At 37.0% G+C, this 22,082-nt stretch overlaps 1 protein-coding gene across 1 annotated transcript in view; it reads right to left on the bottom strand.

Annotated features, from left to right (window-relative positions):
- Positions 1-22,082, bottom strand: part of LOC127875151 (son of sevenless homolog 2-like) — a 46,714-nt gene that overhangs the window by 13,100 nt on the left and 11,532 nt on the right. The window contains exons 6-19 of the mRNA XM_052419988.1: positions 19,790-19,987; positions 18,903-19,043; positions 17,598-17,708; positions 17,176-17,274; positions 15,678-15,805; positions 13,660-13,790; positions 11,217-11,405; positions 8,137-8,350; positions 6,413-6,625; positions 5,347-5,466; positions 4,253-4,409; positions 2,528-2,635; positions 2,051-2,206; positions 832-1,014 (exon numbers count right to left, since the gene is read on the bottom strand). Coding sequence (XP_052275948.1) covers positions 832-1,014; positions 2,051-2,206; positions 2,528-2,635; positions 4,253-4,409; positions 5,347-5,466; positions 6,413-6,625; positions 8,137-8,350; positions 11,217-11,405; positions 13,660-13,790; positions 15,678-15,805; positions 17,176-17,274; positions 17,598-17,708; positions 18,903-19,043; positions 19,790-19,987 — 2,148 coding nt within the window. The remainder of the gene's footprint in view (positions 1-831; positions 1,015-2,050; positions 2,207-2,527; positions 2,636-4,252; positions 4,410-5,346; positions 5,467-6,412; positions 6,626-8,136; positions 8,351-11,216; positions 11,406-13,659; positions 13,791-15,677; positions 15,806-17,175; positions 17,275-17,597; positions 17,709-18,902; positions 19,044-19,789; positions 19,988-22,082) is intronic.

Raw genomic sequence — 22,082 nt, 5'->3', positions numbered from 1 at the left:
TTTTGGAATCGCGGTCGCAAATTTCGAAACCTGAATGCTAACCTCATGTGCAAGTCAAGGTCACAAGGGTAAAATATTGTATGCGCATGGAAAGGTGTTGTCCAGATACACATGCATACTAAATATGAAAGCAATATCTGAAGGGGCACAGAAGTTATGAGACTTTTTAGAAAAGTGTGACGCCGCCGCCGAGGAAGTAACACCTATATGTCCCCTGACCATAGTCAGGCGACACAAAAACTTACACCTAAACTTACCAGAAGCAGAGACACTTATTTAAAGCATGTGCTCCTATATTTATAGCGAGGAACCAGTCGCAAAACCGTGTGACAAAGAACCAATCACACATAAGGAAGTTAGCTCTACTGCTGAAAGCCTCTGAGGAATGGACTAGGAAAATAGGGCGTAATGCATGTGCAGTCTGTACAGGCTAATCCTGGATAACACTTTCACCTTTTATTGATTTTTTCTTTTAAAGGAAATCTGTCCTTAGTGAAAATTCAGTTCAAGCTGAAAGTATCAGGCTTATCTGGGACGATACTTTACCCACATGCAATAAGCCCCATTTTGCAAGAGCGAGGTTCTGAGACAAGAATACTAATGCGGAATGTGTAGTTAAGGCGGTGGACATGTTCCGAGTGCAGTGCACTGACAACCTCCAGCATGCCATTACCATTAGCCTCCATATGGTAAAACTGGGCTAATTACATGTGCGTAAAGTGTCAAATCAGATTAGCCTGTGCAGTTCATACAGGCTAATCAGGGCCAACACCTTCTGCATTAAAGGAACTTTTGTTCAAAGGCAGTATCTTAACAGACAAGCATACTTACGCTGAATGTGAAGTCAAGGCGGTGGACATGTGCCGAGTGCAGTGCACTGACCACCTCACGTACGCCATTGAAGTTGTTGAGCTCCTGGAAGACCATCATGATCTCGATACAGCGACTCATCACGGCCACGCGCTCCTCCAGGTTCTCTGTCTCAACTATGCATGTCTCCAGCCAGTACGAGAACTGCAAATACACAGTGGGTGTGTGTGTGTGGGTATTTGTAGTTATGAGGTGCTTCCATATCTTAGGTTGAGTAATGTGTGGACCCAGAGTATGACACAGAACTTCTACCTAAAAACTTACTAGACTTGAGAAAGTTGGGAGAAATTTTGAGTTATTTCCACACACTCAAAATATTACACTCCATCATATACTAACATTATTACAGAACTCAATCATATACTCACATTATTACAGAACTCAATCATATACTAACATTATTACAGAACTCAATCATATGCTCACATTATTACAGAACTCAATCATATACTCACATTATTACAGAACTCAATCATATACTCACATTATTACAGAACTCAATCATATACTCACATTATTACAGAACTCAATCATATGCTCGCATTATTACAGAACTCAATCATATACTCACATTATTACAGAACTCAATCATATACTCGCATTATTACAGAACTCAATCATATGCTCGCATTATTACAGAACTCAATCATATACTCACATTATTACAGAACTCAATCATATACTCACATTATTACAGAACTCAATCATATGCTCGCATTATTACAGAACTCAATCATATACTCACATTATTACAGAACTCAATCATATACTCACATTATTACAGAACTCAATCATATACTCGCATTATTACAGAACTCAATCATATACTCACATTATTACAGAACTCAATCATATACTCACATTATTACAGAACTCAATCATATACTCACATTATTACAGAACTCAATCATATACTCGCATTATTACAGAACTCAATCATATACTCACATTATTACAGAACTCAATCATATACTCACATTATTACAGAACTCAATCATATACTCCCATTATTACAGAACTCAATCATATACTCACATTATTACAGAACTCAATCATATACTCGCATTATTACAGAACTCAATCATATACTCACATTATTACAGAACTCAATCATATACTCACATTATTACAGAACTCAATCATATACTCACATTATTACAGAACTCAATCATATACTCACATTATTAGAGAACTTCATCATCTTGAGGAGGTTTGGCGAGGTCTGATTTTTCTGCTTTTTTGTCCACACGCTGCCCACCATTTCTGAAGGCTGGATGGCTCGATAAAGGTCAAACTCTAACAAGGTTACTTGCCGAGCTATTTCTATTGGATGGAGCTAAAAATGTATGACATTTTTAGATCACAAATCTGCAGAAAATCCTTTGCATCCTTCATTAATGTATTGCTTAAACATGTTTTATGAAATATTACTTAATTTGACAATTTAAGATTTATTTTAAAGTCAGCAAGACATTATTCACTTACCATTAGCTTTCAACAGTTTTTTTTAAACGACTTTAAAGTGCTATACAAAAAGATTGTCCACGCCTATTTTTTTTAACAAATGTTATTACAACTTTATTTTTAATAAATATTTTTAAATGTATTGTTACGATAAAGAACAACATTAAGACTCTTATATAAGTATGTCACTTACTGTAAGAATATCGAACTTCTCTTTGTTTTTGCCCTGATATAAATGCCATTCAATTGGCGGTGGTTGCTTCTGTAAAGTGAACTCCCTCTCAGGGTTCGGCTGCTCCGTCTGTGAACGTTCAACACGAGAAATTTACAAGCAATGCAGTTAATCAACCACAAAAATAATTAAAAAGTTTGCCTGTGAATAAGAACCATACAAACATTAATGACCTGAATTGTGCATGCCATCCTTATCCCAATCAAAACTAAATGGCCAGGATTACACGTTCTGTCAGTTTGGCATTTTTTTAAAATCTTTTTAGCCTGCAATTAATGTTAAACCAATCTGCAGATTCAGACCAAAAAAAATGCTCAATTATATTAAAGCTTAATAATTCCATTTAAAAATGAACACTTTTTCAAATGAATAGTCGTGTCTTTCACTCTTTGCTACTTAAATCAGTTAAAAACAAAAGCTGTCACCATAGGATGACATATGCCCCCTATAAACGCTTTGATATAAGTTATGAGCATTTTTCGAAACAAAAACGCAGATTTCAAAACCTAAACGCGGACCCTAAGTTCAAGGTCACAGTCACAGGCGTAAATTTTTAAGTGCGTATGGAAAGGCCTCTTCCATATACACATGCATGCCAATTATGAAGGTTATATCTCAAGGGACATAGAAGTTATGAGCATTTTTCGAAACATAAACGCAGATTTCGAAACCTACACGCTGACCCTAATTCAAGGTCAAGGTCACAGGGGTGAAAATGTTTGTGCATGTGGAAAGGCCTCTTCCATATACACATGCATACCAAATATGAAGGTTATATTTCAAGGGACATAGAAGTTATGAGCATTTTTGAAACTTAAACGCAGATTTCGAAACCTAAACGCTGACCCTAAGTTCAAGGTCAAGGTCACAGGGGTGAAAATTTTTGTTCGTATGGAAAGGCCTTGTCCATATACACATGCATACCAAATATGAAGGTTATATCTCAAGGGACATAGAAGTTATGAGCATTTTTCGAAACTTAAACGCAGATTTCGAAACCGAAACGCAGACCCTAAGTTCAAGGTTTAGGTCACAGGGGTGAAATGTTTAGTGCGTATGGAAAGGCCTCGTCCATATACACATGCATACCAAATATGAAGGTTATATCTCAAGGGACATAGAAGTTATGAGCATTTTTCGAAACTTAAATGCAGATTTCGAAAACTAAATGCGGACCCTAAGTTCAAGGTCAAGGTCACAGGGGTGAACATTTGTTTGTGTTTGAAAAGGCCTTGTCCATATACACATGTATACCAAATATGAAGGACATAATTCACTTACCATTAGCTACATTACTTACCACAGGGACACCCGGACATAGAAGTTATGAGCATTTTTGGAAACCTAAACGCAAAGTGTACTAAACGCAAAGTGTAACGGAAAGACAGACGGACAGAAAGACAGACAGACAGACGGACAGTCCGATCACTATATGCCCCCTTTTCTTCGAAAGGGGGCATAAAAATGTCAGATGCATGTTTGTAATATTTGTGTATTTATTTTTTTGGGGTTTTGAGTCCCAAACAATTCGTCGAAAATGACCATAAGAAATTCCATCCCAAATACAAAACCTTTGGGCCTTGAAGTTTTACAGAAAATTGTTTAAATTCCACTAATGCCTATATACATTAAAAGGAATGTGGAATGTAGAATAATGAAATGAAAGTTAACAAAATACCTCCTCACCTGTCTCTGAACAACTTTCAAAATTGAGTCGGCCATTTTCTTCATTGCCTTTCCTTTCACAGATTCGAGGAACTGCTTGAGCTTCTCCAGCAGCCCATAGTCTCGCTGGAAGTCGTAGAAGTGGTCATTCACCCAGTGACGTAACACGTTCACCACCCTGGAGTAGTAGAAACAGACGTTGGGTAACAGGCCATGGGTACATTAAACAGACCCATTCACAATGAAAAATGGTTAAACAAAACCCCAAAATTCGAATGTTACAAAATCTTTTTTCAGAAGTGTCTTATCATTATGCCTCAATTTTATTAAAAGTAAATCTAACATAGTCTACAACCATAATTTATGTGATTTTGTTCTTGAAATTTGGATTGTTATAAAGAGTTTTATGAAGTAACTTTTTCCCAAATCAGCAAACTTTCAAGGCAAAAAAAACTAAACCTGAAATTTTAATTTTCCAAAATGGCAGGAAAAGGCCTGGGTAAATGCTGACCCATTTGTGGAACCTGAGAAAACCAAATTAAATTTAAGACCTTTCTAACTAGAAGTATTAAAGACTTTATTTTCAACCCTTAGATACTGATGAGCAGCAAGCAGAATGAAACCTAAACAAACTGCAAGTTACTCACGGGCTGATTTGGTTTAAGGCTGGTGGCATATAGCCATTTTTACTTTGCTTTTAAGCAGGAAAGGGTAAATGGAATAAAAGCATAAGCACTTAAAGGAGTTTTGAAAAATCAGTATAATGCAATATTAGTATAAATATTAATTACATATGACAATTAAAAGTCAAGTAAAGACACTGGCTAATTTAACAAACTGCAATAGACGGAGTTAAAAATACAACAGTTGCTTCAGATAGACATTACAGGTAAGCCTTGGAAATTAAAAATCCATATCAAATTATCAATTCATTTTGTAATACCCATAAAGTGCTTTACAGTCGGTTATTGAACATTTTCAACTGTAACCAGTTTTGACAACTTTTGTAAAAAATTGGTTAATCTAAAACTGTTCTTTGATGTTTCTTCATAAAATCATAACCCAACCATGGACATCTTCAAACATATAATGCAATCATATTTCATGCATCTCACCTAAACTGTACAGGTTTTACGTATTCTTTTCTGAAGCGTTTTAGATCATCTCTCAGCAAGTTCTCAGTGTCGTCTGCCTCATAATTATTGTCCACATCTTCTATGTCGGGGATCTCAAATCTGCAGATAAAATATTCTTATATTAAAATGTTAATCCTCAATCTTTCCTCAACTGATTGCCATACAGGCATTGAATAATTATCAAATTAATGCAAAAGGTATAATGCAGAAGCAATATTTTTATATTACAAGCCCATGTAACCTTGATCTTTGACATGTTAACCTCAAAAACAATGGGCATCTTTCTTTTCTCCAGCATAGTAATTTCCATGATAATAGGTCAAAGCTTTCCCTATATATATATTGCGCAGGCATGGTAAAAGCCTCTAACACCTTGACCTGATGTCCTAAAATTGGATCAAAACAAAAGTAGCTACCTCTCAATGGATCAAAGCCAAAGTAGCTACCTCTCAATTGATCAAAGCCAAAGTAGCTACCTCTCAATGAATCAGAGCCAAAGTAGCTACCTCTCAATGGATCAAAGCCACAGTAGCTACCTCTCAATGAATCATAGACAAAGTAGCTACCTCTCAATGGATCATAGCCAAAGTAGCTACCTCTCAATAGATCATAGCCAAAGTAGCTACCTTTCAATGGATCAAAGCCAAAGTAGCTACCTCTCAATAAATCGGAGCGAAAGTAGCTACCTCTCAATGAATCGGAGCGAAAGTAGCTACCTCTCAATGAATCGGAGTCAAAGTAGCTACCTCTAAATGGATCAAAGCAAAAGTAGCTACCTCTCAATGGATCAAAGCCAAAGTAGCTACCTCTCAATGGATCATAGCCAAAGTAGCTACCTCTCAATAGATCATAGCCAAAGTAGCTACCTTTCAATGGATCATAGCCAAAGTAGCTAAACGCTATGGATCAAAGCCAGAGTAGCTACCTCTCAATGGATCATGGCCCAAGCAGCTCACTTTCAATAAATCATAGCCAAAGTAGCTACCTCTTAATGGATGCAAGTCAATATAGCTACCTCTCACAGGATCAAAGTGAAAGTATCTACCTCTCAATAAGTAGATCCAGCAGCTGCTGGGGACTGCAGAATGATCTGTAGGTGGTGAGGAACGTGCGAACGAACTTTGGGTCGGCGTACATGTGGTAGGTGAGACGCTCTACAAGCTTCAGCAGGGTGCCCCCCTTGATGAGTGGACTCTCCCCAGGACCAGCTGGTGAGTCTTCAAACACTATGTTGTTCTCGGAGTCCTCTATCGCAAACCTGTGACAATGAGCATTCAACATATACCAATAGGTAAATGTTGAAAGACATTTTCTAATTGAGCCTTGTCTGGGAAAATTGGGATCAATTGATGTGCATAAAGTGTCTTCCCAGGTGAGCCAGCGCAGATTTCACAGGCTTATCAAATAGCACATTTTCCACTGTTAAGGAGTTGTTCTTTTAAAGGAGGTCTCTCCAAAACCAAAATCCAGTATAAGTGGAAGGTGTTGTCCCTGATTAGCATGTGCAGACTGCACAGGCTTATCTGGGACAGCACTTTGCGCACATGCATTAAGCCCATTTTTTCCATGATGCAGCTAATTTTTTCACAATGCAAATCTGAAAGAACCCCAATACAAGTGAATTGGGAATGATATGGTGAGCAGACTTTGACTAATTGTTCTGTGAAGCTGCAATTGCAAAAATGAGAGAGAATACAAATACCGGTACAAATCTATGGGGAATCTATGGTTGACAGGACTTTGTCTGATTTCCCCTTGAATCATTGATAATGATTGGTTAGAAATGAAAATGCTGTATAAGTTTCTATAAATAGCAAGGATAAGCATTGAAGCCTGCTTCAAATGGCGAACTCAGTGCCGTGCAATACATTGAAAAAGGTCATGTTTCACTCAATATCTGCCTATATTTTCCTAGATCAGGCACAATAAACTCAACACCAACCTATATTTTTCTGGATATAGCAAACTTACCACCATGTTTTACTTAATGCCAAGTTATATTTTTATAGATCAGGCAATGAAAAAACTCAACAGCAAGCTGCATTTGATGGTACATTAAACTCAATACCAACTTATATTCAACCCCAAGATAAACCCAACATCTACCTATAATTTTCTGGAACAGGCAACTACCTATATTTTCTAGATCATTAGTCTACACGAATATATATTTTTTTCTGGATCAGACAGCATGTTTAACTCAATACCTACCTATATTTTTCAGGATCAGGCAAATTTATACCTAGCTATATTTTCAGGATCAGACATCCCAACACGTACATATATTTTTCAGGATCAGGCAACCCAACACGTACCTATATTTTTCAGGATCAGACAACCCAACACGTACCTATATTTTTCAGGATCAGACAACCTAACACGTACCTATATTTTTCAGGATCAGACAACCCAACACGTACCTATATTTTTAAGGATCAGGCAACCCAACACATACCTATATTTTTCAGGATCAGGCAACCCAACACGTACCTATATTTTTCAGGATCAGACAACCCAACACGTACCTATATTTTTCAGGATCAGACAACCCAACACATACCTATATTTTTCAGGATCAGACAACCCAACACGTACCTATATTTTTTAGGATCAGGCAACCGAACACGTACCTATATTTTTCAGGATCAGGCAACCCAACACCTACCTATATTTTCAGGATCAGGCAACTCAACACATACCTATATTTTTCAGGATCAGACAACCCAACACGTACCTATATTTTTCAGGATCAGACAACCCAACACGTACCTATATTTTTCAGGATCAGGCAGCTTGAGTGGCGTGTTGAGTTCCTCCTCCCTCAGCAGGGCGTCAAGCTGTCGCTCCAGCATGGTCTTGGTTTGCAGGGAGATGAGGGCCGCCATCCAGTTACTCTTCTCATCCGGGGTCTTGGCTGCCAGCAGCACATGGATGTTGTTCACCTCTGACTGGAGCTCAAAGGCATTCTTGCATTCTGTAGGGGCTGTTGTCGACATAAAATCAAAGCAGATAAAGGTAGATGTGAAGGAGTTGTGTTTCGCATATTAAGGTAGGTGTTAGGGTCTTTGCACTTCGTAATTGACATCTTTCATCGAGCAATATGTGAATTAACTTGTTGAGTAATTTGAGACGCTAATTGGCATTTGAGACCCTTAGAACGTGAAAATATGCATTTGCACCTCTGTGTGCATAAATATTGAACTTTGAACAGTATAGTATTAAATGTTTACTTGCTATTGCTTTTTCAACATCGCAGAAATAATACTTTAAATTGTCAGCCCCACTTTTTCTTTAAATTGTCAGCCCCACTTTTTCTTTAAATTGTCAGCCCCACTATATCTTGAAATTGTCAGCCCCACTATATCTTGAAATTGTCAGCCCCACTATATCTTGAAATTGTCAGCCCCACTATATCTTGAAATTGTCAGCCCCACTATATCTTGAAATTGTCAGCCCCTACGAGATACATCTTGTAAATTGCACTGAACATCCTTGTTCAAAATGGGTTGTGTACGTTTAATCATACACAGTCAGAGAGAAAGATTTCAAAGGTTTCAACACATCAGACATCGACGGAAGATCACTATAGACAAAGCACAGACTATCACGATGACGACAACTGCCCTTTTTAGGGCCCCCATATATTCTTGAAAGAATAATCTTAAAAATTATCTAAAATATAGTTCTATGCAACCCATGCTCCTGCTCGTACAAACGCTCCCTTCTTTAAAACAAAAAATTAAGCACTTGAAAAACTTTAAATTAAATTAAATGATTGCACAATATAACAAGAGCTGTCAGAGGACAGCGCTCGACTATTCGAGTGCTTGACAGTATAACGTGAGCCATCATGGGGAAATGGTTCATATTCAATAATTTATTAGACAATCTTCAAAAAATAAAAAAAGGAACAAAAATTTTAATTTTTTTTTGGGGGGGGGGGGGTTGAGGCGGGGGTTAAATGTGGGGTGTGGTCATTTATTTATTAGACGATCTTTCAAAAATAAAAAAAGGAAAATTAAACAAAAAATTGGGGGAGGGGGTACGGGGGGCGGGGGGGGGGGGTTGAGAGGGGGGTATAATGTGGGGTTGTGTCATTTATTAGATGATCTTTCAAAAATAAAAAAAAGGAAAAAAAAATTTGGGGGGAAGGGAGGTAGGAAGGGGGGATTATGGGTTGGGTCGTGGGGTATTGTTTGGATGGAATCTATTGTGGTATTCAGGTAAGTGTTGTTTTGTCAAAGTATTAATAAAATCTGATCATAAATAAAGAAGTTATGACAATTAAAGCAAAATATTCAATTATCTAAGTATAAAAGGGGCTATAATTCTGTCAAAATGCTTGATACAGTTGTCTGCTCTTGTTTATAGGTTGGGGTAATGTTGGTAAACAAGTACGCAAAATATAAAAGCAATATGTCAAAGGACATAGGAAATATTTGGGGAAGTACGCAAACTTTAACATAGATTTATCAATAATATGCATATTCAAAGTATAAAAGGGGCAATAATTCTGTCAAAATGCTTGATACAGTTGTCTGCTCTTGTTTATAGGTTGGGGTCATGTTGGTAAACAAGTGTGCAAAATATGAAAGCAATATGTCAAAGGACATTGAAAATATTTGGGGTAGTATGCAAACTTCAACAATTGCTGCATATTCTAAGTGGAAAAGGGGCCATAATTATTACAAATTGCTTGATAGAGTTGTCTGCTCTTGTTAATAGTTTGGGGTAATGTTGGTAAAAAAGTATGCAAAATATGAAAGCAATATGTCAAGGGACATTGAAAATATTTGGGGTAGTACGCAACCTATAACATTTGCACGCTCACACAAACGCCAACGCCAGGGTGAGTAGGATAGCTCCACTATATATATTTCATATATAATAGTCGAGCTAAAAATGGCGAACATTTTCGATCCGATCCATTTTGGCTTTTAAAAATCACATGCGCTTTATACATGGTAAAATACAGTACTTTAACTTAACTTTAAACAAGACTATTGCCAAGCAATACTACCGGCTTCACCATTGTCAGAAATATAAAAAAAATAATTTATTTGTTGCCATAGCAACCAGAGTTTTTGAAGTAGGAACAAAATGAAATGACGTGCATAATGTCCTTATTGCCATCTATCCATGTTTCAAGTTTAATGAAAAAATATTAAGAACTTTAAAAGCTATTGCAGGATTCAGAAAAGTGTGACAAACTCACAGACTCACAGACACACAGAGCGCAAACCCTAAGTCCCCTCCGGTGAAACCGGTAGGGGACAATAACATCTTACCACGCTGTGGGATATCTGGACTTAATGCATATGTGCAAAGTGTTGTCCCAGATAAGCCTGTGCAGTTTTCACAGGTTTATCAGGGAATACACTTTCTGCTTAAAGTGGATTTTCTTTATGAAAGAGACTTCTGTAAAACAACAAGAGCACCACATAACAGGTGCCAACGCTTGGCAGCAGTTTTGAATAAATGAAAGGTTGTCATATTTTTTTTAGAGGTCACAGTGACCTTGACCTTTGACCTAGTGACCAAAAAATGGGTGTGGTGCGTAAAACTCATCAAGGTGCATCTACATATGAAGTTTCAAAGTTGAAGGTGGAAGCACTTTGATTTTAGAGCACAATGTCAAGGTTTAAGCACGACGCGGACAGCGGACGGCGAGCTGGCTATGACAATACCTCAAGTGTTCTCCGAAAACAGCCGATTCAAAAATTGCATACATGGGGAAAGTGTTGTCCCTGACTGTGTGCATACTGCACAGGGTAAGCCGAGACGAAACCACGCATTAAGCCCAGTTCTGTCAGAACGAGGCTCATTTAAGCACTTAAACCCCAACTAACCTTCATTGTCTTCTTTGTCCCTCACTTTCAACTTGAGGACAGGAAATTTTTCCTTCAGTTTGTACTCTCCTTGCGGGGTGGATACCGAGGTACGACGCATGTTCTGTTTACAAAGGACCATCAAACCGTCAAATAGAAAGACATGCCGTTCAGTGCTCTTCCCTCGTGTGTGCTTCAACAACACACCATCTGTAATGATCATTTAACAGGTTTTCATGTTTTTCTTGTTGCATGTGAATTTTTTCAATAACCCACCCTGTTGAGTTTGAAAGCCTCCGCAGATGTAAGCAATATGCACTGATAACTATAAGTGGAGCCCTAGGTTTTTAGAACACTTAAATTGCCCTGTTTGAACTTTGTATGCCATATTATTGATTTGTGACAATTATCCTAACATTAATTTAAATGGAAAATTGCTTTATCTAGTTAAAACTAACACTTATACAAGAGCACCGCCTTGCGGGTGCAGGCCGCTCATCTATTTTTCTTTTTAAAGGTGAAGGGACCTACCTCAATGTCAATCACAAAGGAGGGAGGGGTGGAGTGGAGAGGTGTATAGTGTGGGTTTGTGGTCATTTATTACATTATCTTCCAAAAATGCCAAAAAAAAATGCAAAAACTAATTATTTTTTTTTTGGGGGGGGGGATTCTTGGGTGGGATGGTTCAAAAATAAAATAATAAAAGAAATATTTGTATTTTTTAACCATGTTTAAAAAAAAAAAATGGGGGGGGGAGGTTGGGGGGGGGTATATTGTGAGTGGTCATTTATTAGATGATCTTTAAAAAAAAAAAAAAAATTTGGGGGGGGGAGGGGGGGGGATTCGGAGGGGGGGGGGGGGCGTGGGGGATGGTTTGGGTGGAGTCTATTGTGGTATGTCATGTAAGAGTTGTTTTGTCAAAGTATCAATCAAATCAAATCATAAATAAATAAGTTATGGCAATTTTAGCAAAATTTAATAATTTGACCTTGAGAGTCAAGGTCATTCAAAGGTCAAGGTAAAATTCAACTTGCCAGGTACAGTACCCTCATGATAGCATGAAAGTATTTTAAGTTTGAAAGCAATAGCCTTGATACTTAAGAAGTAAAGTGGAACTTATCACAAAATTTAACCATATATTCAAAGTTACTTAGTCAAAAAAGGGCCATAATTCCGTAAAAATGACAACCAGAGTTATGCAACTTGTCCTTTACTGTCCCCTTATGATAGTTTGCGAGTGTTCCAAGTATGAAAGAAATATCTATGATACTTTAGGGGTAAGTGGACCAAAACACAAAACTTAACCAAACTTTCTAAGTATAAAGTGCCCATAATTTCATCAAAATGCCAGTCAGAGTTACATTACTTTGCCTGCACAGTCCCCTTATGATAGTTAGCAAGTGTTGCAAGTATGAAAGCAATAGCTTTGATACTTTAGGAATAAAGTGGACCTAAACACAAAACTTAAGCAAATTTTCAATTTTCTAAGTATAAAAAGGGCACATAATTCTGTCAAAATGCCAGTCAGAGTTACATAACTTTGCCTGCACAGTCCCCTTATGATAGTAAGTAAGTGTTGCAAGTATGAAAGCAATAGCTTTGATACTTAAGGAATAAAATGGACCTACTGTACATTCCTTTGTATAAGGCGCAGTTTTTATTACCTCCAAATTTCAAATTAAAAAGTTGGTGCACGTAATACATTGATACAACGCTTTCCATGCTGTTAAATTGTGAATAATTCATTTTGTAATCGTAAATAATCATAATAGCCACCATTTTTGTATTCCAGAAAACTACACCCTATAATCTTACAGACTGAAGGGGCTGTTGTCAAAACAACAAAAAGTCTGTAACAACGCTTCCTATTTTGAATGCTTACCGGTAATAAAGCTTTCCAATGCTCCGGATTATTGGATTGCACAATAGTAAAATGGCGGCCATTTTCGGTCCGATTTGGTGGTTTTATTGTCTTTAAATAATTTTGTCTCCATTTTTGCATTAATAAAACAGCCTGCGCTCTAAACATGGGGGCGCGCTATACGAGGGAAAAATTCGGTAAACATAAAACTTAACCAAAATTTTAAATTTTCTAAGTATAAAAAGGGCACATAGTTCTGTCAAAATGCATGCCAGAGTTATTTAACTTTGCCTGCCCAGTCCCCTTATGATAGTAAGTAAGTGTACCAAGTTTGAATACAATAGCCTTGATACTTTATGAGAAAAGTGGACCTAAACGCAAAACTTAACCGGACGCTGACGCCAAGGTGATGACAATAGCTCATAATTTTTTTTTTCAAAAAAGATGAGCTAATAAAACTGATATGACCCAAAGATGTAGTATATTTTTTGTTTGAGAAGGATTTGCTGATCCATGTTTAAGCTTTATCACCATGGCTCAAGTCATTACAATGTCACCAAACTACCAAACTAAGATATATAAAGCTCAAAAAAGCTAGATTACCTAGGATAAAGTCACTACAAGATTGCCATATGTCCCGACCCTCCCATCCATCGATGCTTTTCTGAAGCTCCGACATTTTTTGCACTACAGCCTGCCTCCCAGTCCGACCCTGAAGGCGCAATGATGTCTCCCTAAAATAGAGTTTCATAGTTTTAACCCATTTATGCCTTGGCAAACAGCGTAGACCCAGATGAGACGCCGCATGATGCAGCGTCTCATCTGGGTCTGCGCTGTTTGCTTAAAGGAATTTCTGTAAAAAATATTCTAAATATATAAATAAATATACAAGACATCCCTAATTTGGAAAATAAATGGATTCAATTTAAAAGGATTGGATAGTCCACTAGGCATAAATGGGTTAACCTGCTTTTGTTAACCCTTTACAACATAGATATGCAATTGACTTATTTGTAGTTGCTTAGAAAATCAAATTCATATACAGACCTTTCTTACAAGATTCAAGTTTTTCAGGCTTCATTTCCAACCCAACAATATTGATGAGCAGCAAGCAGCATAAAACCTGAACAGCCTGCGAGTAATTTGCATGCTATTTAAGTTTTGTGCTGATTGCATATAGCCATTGTCACTCTGAATCTGATAGAGCTAGGGTTCACTCAGATTTGTGACCTAAGCCCAACAAAAATACAGTCTTTTTTTTAACAGTTACTGGTCATAAATTCCAGATTTTGCAACCAAACAGAGCACAAAAATAATTATTACAAGAGATGTGTTCGTCAGAAACACAATGCCCCCTACTGCGCCGCTTTGATTTTTTTTTTTGACTTTTGACCTTGAAGGATGACCTTGACCTTGAACTTCCACCACTCAAAATGTGCAGCTTCATGAGATACACATGCATGCCAAATATCAAGTTGCTATCTTCAATATTGCAAAAGTATTGGCCAACATTAAAGTGTTTTTTTGACGGACGGACAGACTGACTGTTGGACAGTTCAACTGCTATATGCTACCCTACCGGGGACATAAAAAGTCAGTCTATATTGAACTAGTTATGGCGCAGTCGCGATTGACGTGTATCCCCACGCCACAGCTTTTCACCCAGGGGTCAGATCAAAATTCCAAATAGTGCACTGTCGCACATACGCTCATAGCTACCATGTGTTTAAGTTTCAAGGTTCTAGTACTACTAGTGTAGGAGGAGATAGTTGCCAGGACGGACGGACGGCGGCGATAACCACATAATCCCCCCGCTCCAATCGGGGGCGTGGTGATTATTATTCATACAAAGCGTAACAAAGCAATAGCTGTTACAACAAGATGTGTTTGTGAAACACAATGTCCCCCTATATGATGTTTGACCTTGAAGGATGACCTTGACCTTGTGAAGGATGACCTTGACCTTTCACCACTCAAAATGTGCAGCTCCATGAGATACACATGCATGCCAAATATCAAGTTGCTATCTCCAATATTGCAAAAGTATTCATAAAATAAGCGATTTGGGTCACATATATTTGACCTCTGACCTTGAAGGATGACCTTGACCTGTCACCACTCAAAATGTGCAGCTCCATGAGATGCATATGCATGCCAAATATCAAGTTGCTATCTTCAATATTGCAAAAGTATTTATAAAATAAGCGATTTGGGCCACATAAATTTGACCCCTGACCTTGAAGGATGACCTTGACCTTGACCTTTCACCACTCAAAATGTGCAGCCCCATGAGATACACATGCATGTCAAATATCAAGTTGCTATCTTTAATATTGCAAAAGTATTCATAAAATGAGCGATTTTGGCCACATATATTTGAACTCTGACCTTAAAGAATGACCTTGACCTTTTACCACTCAAAATGTGCAGCTTCATGAGATACACATGCATGCCAAATATGAGGTTGCTATCTTCAATATAGCAAAAGTTATTGCAAAATGTTAAAGTTGGCGCAAACAGACCAACAGACCAACAGACAGGGCAAAAACAATATGTCCCCAACTACTATAGGGGGGGACATAAAAATCCCAAACCCAAACAAAAATGTATTTGATGGTTACCATGGTTTCTTTTTTGCAGTATTTCCAGAGAATGTGTTTTCCAGCAAGTACTTGAGAGGCGCTAGGAGACCGTTGGCCTGCTCCAAACACTCCTGGTCCTCCTCGTTGGGACTGTTGGCCGTCAGAGCCTTCACAGAAACATACATACACGTTTGTTTTAACATTTGGATTTGTAGTTTTTTAACCATTTTCACAATATTTCAGTCAATTCAAGCTGGTTAATTTACCAACTAACATGTTTCCTGGACAATATGGTTGATTCAGCACTAAGTGAACATACAACTGCCATACTAGAATCAGACTTCGGATAAGAATGGCCTTAGAAGTAATGTCATGACCATTCTAATCTGACTTCTTATTCTTGCATGGCAGTTGCTTCTGTAGAAACATTGCTCTTCCAGACAGCCCAGTCAGTAAGACATCTCTTTTAACATGAGATACATCATATAAAACTAGGTGTTTATATTTTCCTTCCAAACAGTGCCTGCCAATTTGATCTTTTTCAAGACAGTAACTGAAAACTTTGCCAAGTAAATGTAACTTTGAGATATAAAACAAGATGCTGAGTTCAATACATGCTGATTAACCTATTGGACCCTTGTAAGTATTGATTCATCGGCCCATTTAAACTGTAACCTGTAGTCCAAAATAAGGTAAAAGTTACTATGGCAAATTTTGATCCCACAGGCAAACTTGGGAGAGGACTCTTTATATGTTACTTAACAAATACCACAACTCTTTACCTTGCTGTTTCACAGATTCAAAATAGTGTATGTACATGTATACACTACAAATGTATAAGGAAAATTGGATAGTACACCCCAGGGTGTGACAGATGTTGACCCAAGGGTCATGATTTAAACAAATCTGGTACAGGACAACCATATGATGTTACATGCCAAGCTTAACACATATAACATATGGATATAACACATAATGCAATATGGTAAGTACATAGAGTGTTTTGAGATTGCCAAACTATGCCAATGCATACATATACATGCATTAATAACTCAACAATTTATATCGCGCACCGGATATATCACGGTCGCGATCTTTGGATCCCTTCAACTGCGATATATTGGAGTTGCAGTGTACTAAGTAAATTGATAAAGTTAATAAAAAGACCTTTGACCTTGAAGGATGACCTTGACCTTTCACCACTCAAAATGTGCAGCTCCATGAGATACACATGCATGCCAAATATCAAGTTGTTATCTTAAATATTGCAAAAGTTATGACCAAGGTTAAAGTTTTGGGACACACACAATGACAGACAGACAGGCCAAAAACAATATACCCCCGATCATTCGATCGGGAGGCATAAAAAGTACCAATGACATACTTAACTCTGACATGCTTTGGTGAAAATATTAGGTATGAACATTGATTATTAACCTTGATATGAACATTGATTATTTACCTTGATATGCATATTTATCATTTACCTTGATAAGAACATCGATATCTTACCTTGATATGAATATTGATTATTTACCTTGATAACTTCAAAGTAGTGCAGGCAGTGGTAGATGGGACCCAGAAGCAATTTTGGCAGTACGTATTTCATAGAGTCCTTGAATCCTTTACCATAGTTCTACAAACACAAATACTTTCCCTGCATCGAACATCAGGATCAACATTAACAATTTAACACAAAACATAAGTTGCACAATTTTATTTTATATACAAACATTAAGAATTAAAGAAATAAAGACTTCTTTTCACTACATACCAGGGACATTAAAAAATATCCTTTTCCCATTTCCCATAAATATTAAAATATGCCTCATTTTCAGATATATGTTACTATGTTACTGACACAGCTGACTGCAAAGGTAATTCAACTGAAGGTAAAAAAAGGATCAAAATCATATAAATGTGTTGTTGTCAAGACAAACAAATCAAATGATGAGATACCTGAAGTGTATCGCTCATGTCTTTCCTCTGAATGAGGGTGTTAAGTCGGTCTTTCCCATTTGGAGTCATGATATCTCCAACGTACTTCTTGTACACACCAAATTCCTCACCCTGCAAAAAGGAAACAAAGAGTTGTTTTTCACATTTTTCCTTATAGTTATAACAAATATGAGTAAATGACTCGCATCTTGGAAAACGGGGCTTAATTTATGCGGGTGATGTTGTTCTAGATTAGCCTGTGCAGTCTGTACAAAGGAAATCATGTTTAGGAAGAAATTGTCATCCCTAAATAGCTTTATGCGGACTGTTTTGACAAAGGAGTATAAATATGTGAGAATGCATATAATTAATTTTATATTAAACAAGATGTGTTTGTGAAACACTATGTCCCCCCCCCCCCATATATATGACCTTTGACCTTGAAGCATGACCTTGACCTTTCACCACTCAAAATGTGCAGTTTGCAATGGCTTATCAGGGACATTACTTTCCTTTTTGTGCTCCCCCAAAAAAATTTGGGGGGAGCATATAGTTACCACTTCGTCTGTCCGTCCGTGTGTCCGTCCGTGCACAATTTTTGTTCGGGCTATTTCTCAGCAACTAATGACCGGAATTCAATTTAACTTTATGGGAAGCTTCACTACCAAGAGGAGATGTGCATATTATCAGCCGGTTCTGGTCGGATGATTTTTCACAGAGTTATGGCCCTTTGAAATTTTCCATTAACTGTACATATAGTGCAATTCTTGTCCGGGCTATTTCTCAGCAACTAATGACCGGAATTCAATGAAACTTTATGGGAAGCTTCACTACCAAGAGGACAAGTGCATATTATCAGCCGGTTCTCGTCGGATGATTTTTCACAGACTTATGGCCCTTTGAAATTTTCCATTAACTGTACATATAGTGCAATTCTTGTCCAGGCGATTTCTCAGCAACTAATGACCGGAATTCAATGAAACTTTATGGGAAGCTTCACTACCAAGAGGACTTATGCATATTATCAGCGGGTTCTAGTCAGATGATTTTTCACAGAGTTATGGCCCTTTGAAAATTTTAAGTTGCTTAACCATCCATCGTATTATTTTGTCCAAAGTTATGCCCCTCAAGAAGTTTCCTTTTATCTGGAATATAGTACAATATTGTGACAAAAAAAAACTTTGGGGAGCATCACCCGTCTCCGACGGTTTCTTGTTACGTATTTTTGTTCCGTTAAAAGAAAGTATCTTCTTAGCAAACATCCCTGATTAAATGACAAGAGTCATCCATGATTAGCCTGAGCAGACTATTGTTATCAACCCTTACCTCTGCAAGGTCCTGAAAGCAGCCCCCGACAGTGGGAGTTTCGTTCTCTGCTGCCACCTCCACCTGCTCCTCGACAGAGATCAGCAGCTTGGCTGTGAACTGGTAGATGTCCAGAATGTTGCTGAAGATGTTCTCAAGGTCCTGAAAACAGCCAGCAAGTTTACCATCTAAATAAGTGTGATAGATTAAAGTTTAAAGGCTTCATTTCTAATCGTAAGACACAGATAATTAGCAAACAGAAAAAAAACTCAACAGCCTGCAAGTTATAAAAATATGCCTACAAATCCATGCTTTTCTGACTTATCTTTATAAAATTTGCTACCTTCTTAGGTAATCTACAATTTACACAAATGGATTCCAAATTGTTGGACCTATGTGCAAATATTTGGACTTATGTGAAGTTTGATCTAAATGGATCTTTATAAGTCACAATGGATAATTGGAAAGCCTAAAAATAAGGGATTTGTTTTAATTTGATTGGAAATCTAAACTTCCTTGACTCTGATTTTTTCTCATATTATAACAGACAGCATTGCATGGCACGTAAATTACGACTTTTTAGAATACATTACTAATATAATTATGTAAAGTTTAAGCTTCTTCTTTTTTTAATTTTAATGAATTTATACTAGTTTTATTTTCAGACTAAATGGAAATCTTGAATTACAATCAATGCCTGAACAAATGGGAAAGATTTGGATGTTATACTTCTTATACATGTACTTCTAGCACTAGAAGTATTTACTTTTGATAATTGAAGATTAGCATTAAAGTTTACTCTTCTTATATTTGAAGTTTACACATCTGGTCTTTCCATTGCTGCAATTGTTGAAGTTTTGTGACAAAACCAAACTTCAATTTAGTAAAACCCTGGTCCATTCCAATACCTTGCTATTTGGAAAGTGTTTTGCAAAGGGCGCTCGGAACACTTTGATGATCATGTTCAGATCGTGCAAGTACTGGGTCTCATCCAGAATAAAATCCTTCACGATGTCCTCGTATGTCAGCGAGTCCCGGCGGATTGGTTCATCAACCAATGGCAGGGACACGTCTGTCTCTTCCTGGGAAAACATGTCCATCAGCACCTGCAACACAGGCAACATGGCTGGTCAAACCTGCAGTATCGCAGTCACAGTTGTATGAAGCAAAATACTACTTTTATTGATTGTAGTAGTAAATGTATACCAAAACTTGTAATGATAAGAAAATCCAATGATTAATATTGTTTACAAAATTAGTGGTGAGAAAATGTGTCTGTCTGAAGAAACTTGTCTTTTATGTGTATTTATAAATACAAACACTTTGATTTATAAGCAAGTGTATTTACCTACCATTGTTAAACATGCTTCACTTGTACACACTTATTCTTGCACTTGCGCTATATCCCTTAGGTGACATGAATATTTTGTTCATTGACAAAAGAATAGAAGTCCCTTAAATTTGAATCACATTACAAAACCCCAATGATTAAGGTAGATTTCACCTGTTTACATGTAAATAAGCAGAGAAAAACAGTTTTCCTTATTTGCCAATAAAATCTTTTTAAAATGCGTACCAATAAAATGTATCTATATATATCTATTGAGAAAAAAATGCAAACATAAATACAGTCCTCCAACCTGAAGATTTGATATTTTTCTCAAAAATGCCTTGAACATAATAAATAAACACATTTAAACACATTTTCTTCTAGTTATGGTTAATCACCTTCTCCTAAAACAATCCCATCCTGGTATGTCATGTTCATTATAAATACTTCTACTACATAACCCTCTAACACAATGGAAAATGATGTCAGGCCATTTTGAAACAATTACTTGACAATTCATAATATTACTTTAATAGAAATTATATTTGAGGTTTTCAGGCTTCCTGAAAAGTGCCAAATAGTGCCTGTCAACTGGACAGGCTGATGGAAAAGTTAGCCTGTCCGGACTAAAATTTACCTAACCGAACAGCGCGAGTTTATAACTGAAGAATTAAGTAAAGTTTAACTCATATTTATTGCAATATGCAGTCTGTGTACAAGTACACGCTATAAAGTAAAACAAAACACTTGCGTGTTCTAGTGATTACAGTGTATGATGGACAACTGCTTTAAATTCTAGTCAGACTCAGTTTTTTTCGATTTTTGTTTTTTTCCTCATCGCTTAGCTTTCTTTTCTGGCCTGGTCTAGCGCCATTGAAGAACTTTAGCAACGACATTTTTTCATGTGTACATTTTGTAGTTTTTTGTTACAACCTTTGTAATAAGATAGATGGTAATATGTCGGACCAATGAAATTTACGTTTTCTAAAAAAACAAACAAAAGAAGATCACTTTTAAGAACAAGTGACGCATTAGTGTTCGTAATAATAAAAAGGCTCGAAATTCACGAAAATAGTGATTATAATGGGGTGTTTTGGTTCTTTTGTTAAGTATTAGACTTTTTGGTATTTAGTTATAAATTTGTTGGCTTGTCACAGGGACCGGCGATATTAGAAACCTCGCCGGATGGTAAAGAATTTTGCCGGACAAGACCGGCGGTCCGGCCTTTTCAGGAAGCCTGGGTTTTCAAACAAAACTGCAATAGCCAGTTGTTTGTTTGCAACAAAAAAGTACAAAAATTACCACATTGATCACAAATAATTACAGGCTAAAACAAAAGCCCACTTGATTGATGTAACATGTGATTGTAAGTATGTTTGTTTATTCAGTATTTCCAAAGTGATTTCCAATTGACTCGTAATATTGATTTATATAACAATAAACTGCTATGACATAATGTTGGGATACTATTATAAATCATAATAAACAAACAGTTTGTTTATGGCATGCAAAAGACCATGATCAAATGGCCATAGGTTTTTGCAGAGATTAACAAGAGATGTGTTTGTCAGAAACACAATGCCCCCTTCTTCGCCGCTTTGAAGCCATATATTTGACCTTTGACCTTGAATGATGAACTTGACCTTTCACCACTCAAAATGTGCAGCTCCATGAGATACACATGCATGCCAAATATCAAGTTGCTATCTTCAATATTGCAAAAGTTATGACCAAGGTTAAAGTTTTGGGACAGAATGATAGAATGAAAGACACATACAATGACAAGACAGACAGGCCAAAAACAATATACCCCCAATCATTCGATCCGAGGGCAAAAAAAAACTTTTAAAAATAAGGAGTCTAATGATGTG

Source organism: Dreissena polymorpha, chromosome 3 (genome assembly GCF_020536995.1).
Source record: "Dreissena polymorpha isolate Duluth1 chromosome 3, UMN_Dpol_1.0, whole genome shotgun sequence".
NCBI lineage: Eukaryota > Metazoa > Mollusca > Bivalvia > Myida > Dreissenidae > Dreissena > Dreissena polymorpha.
The sequence above is the reverse complement of the archived record's forward strand: the minus strand, read 5'-3'. Positions and strand labels throughout refer to the sequence as shown.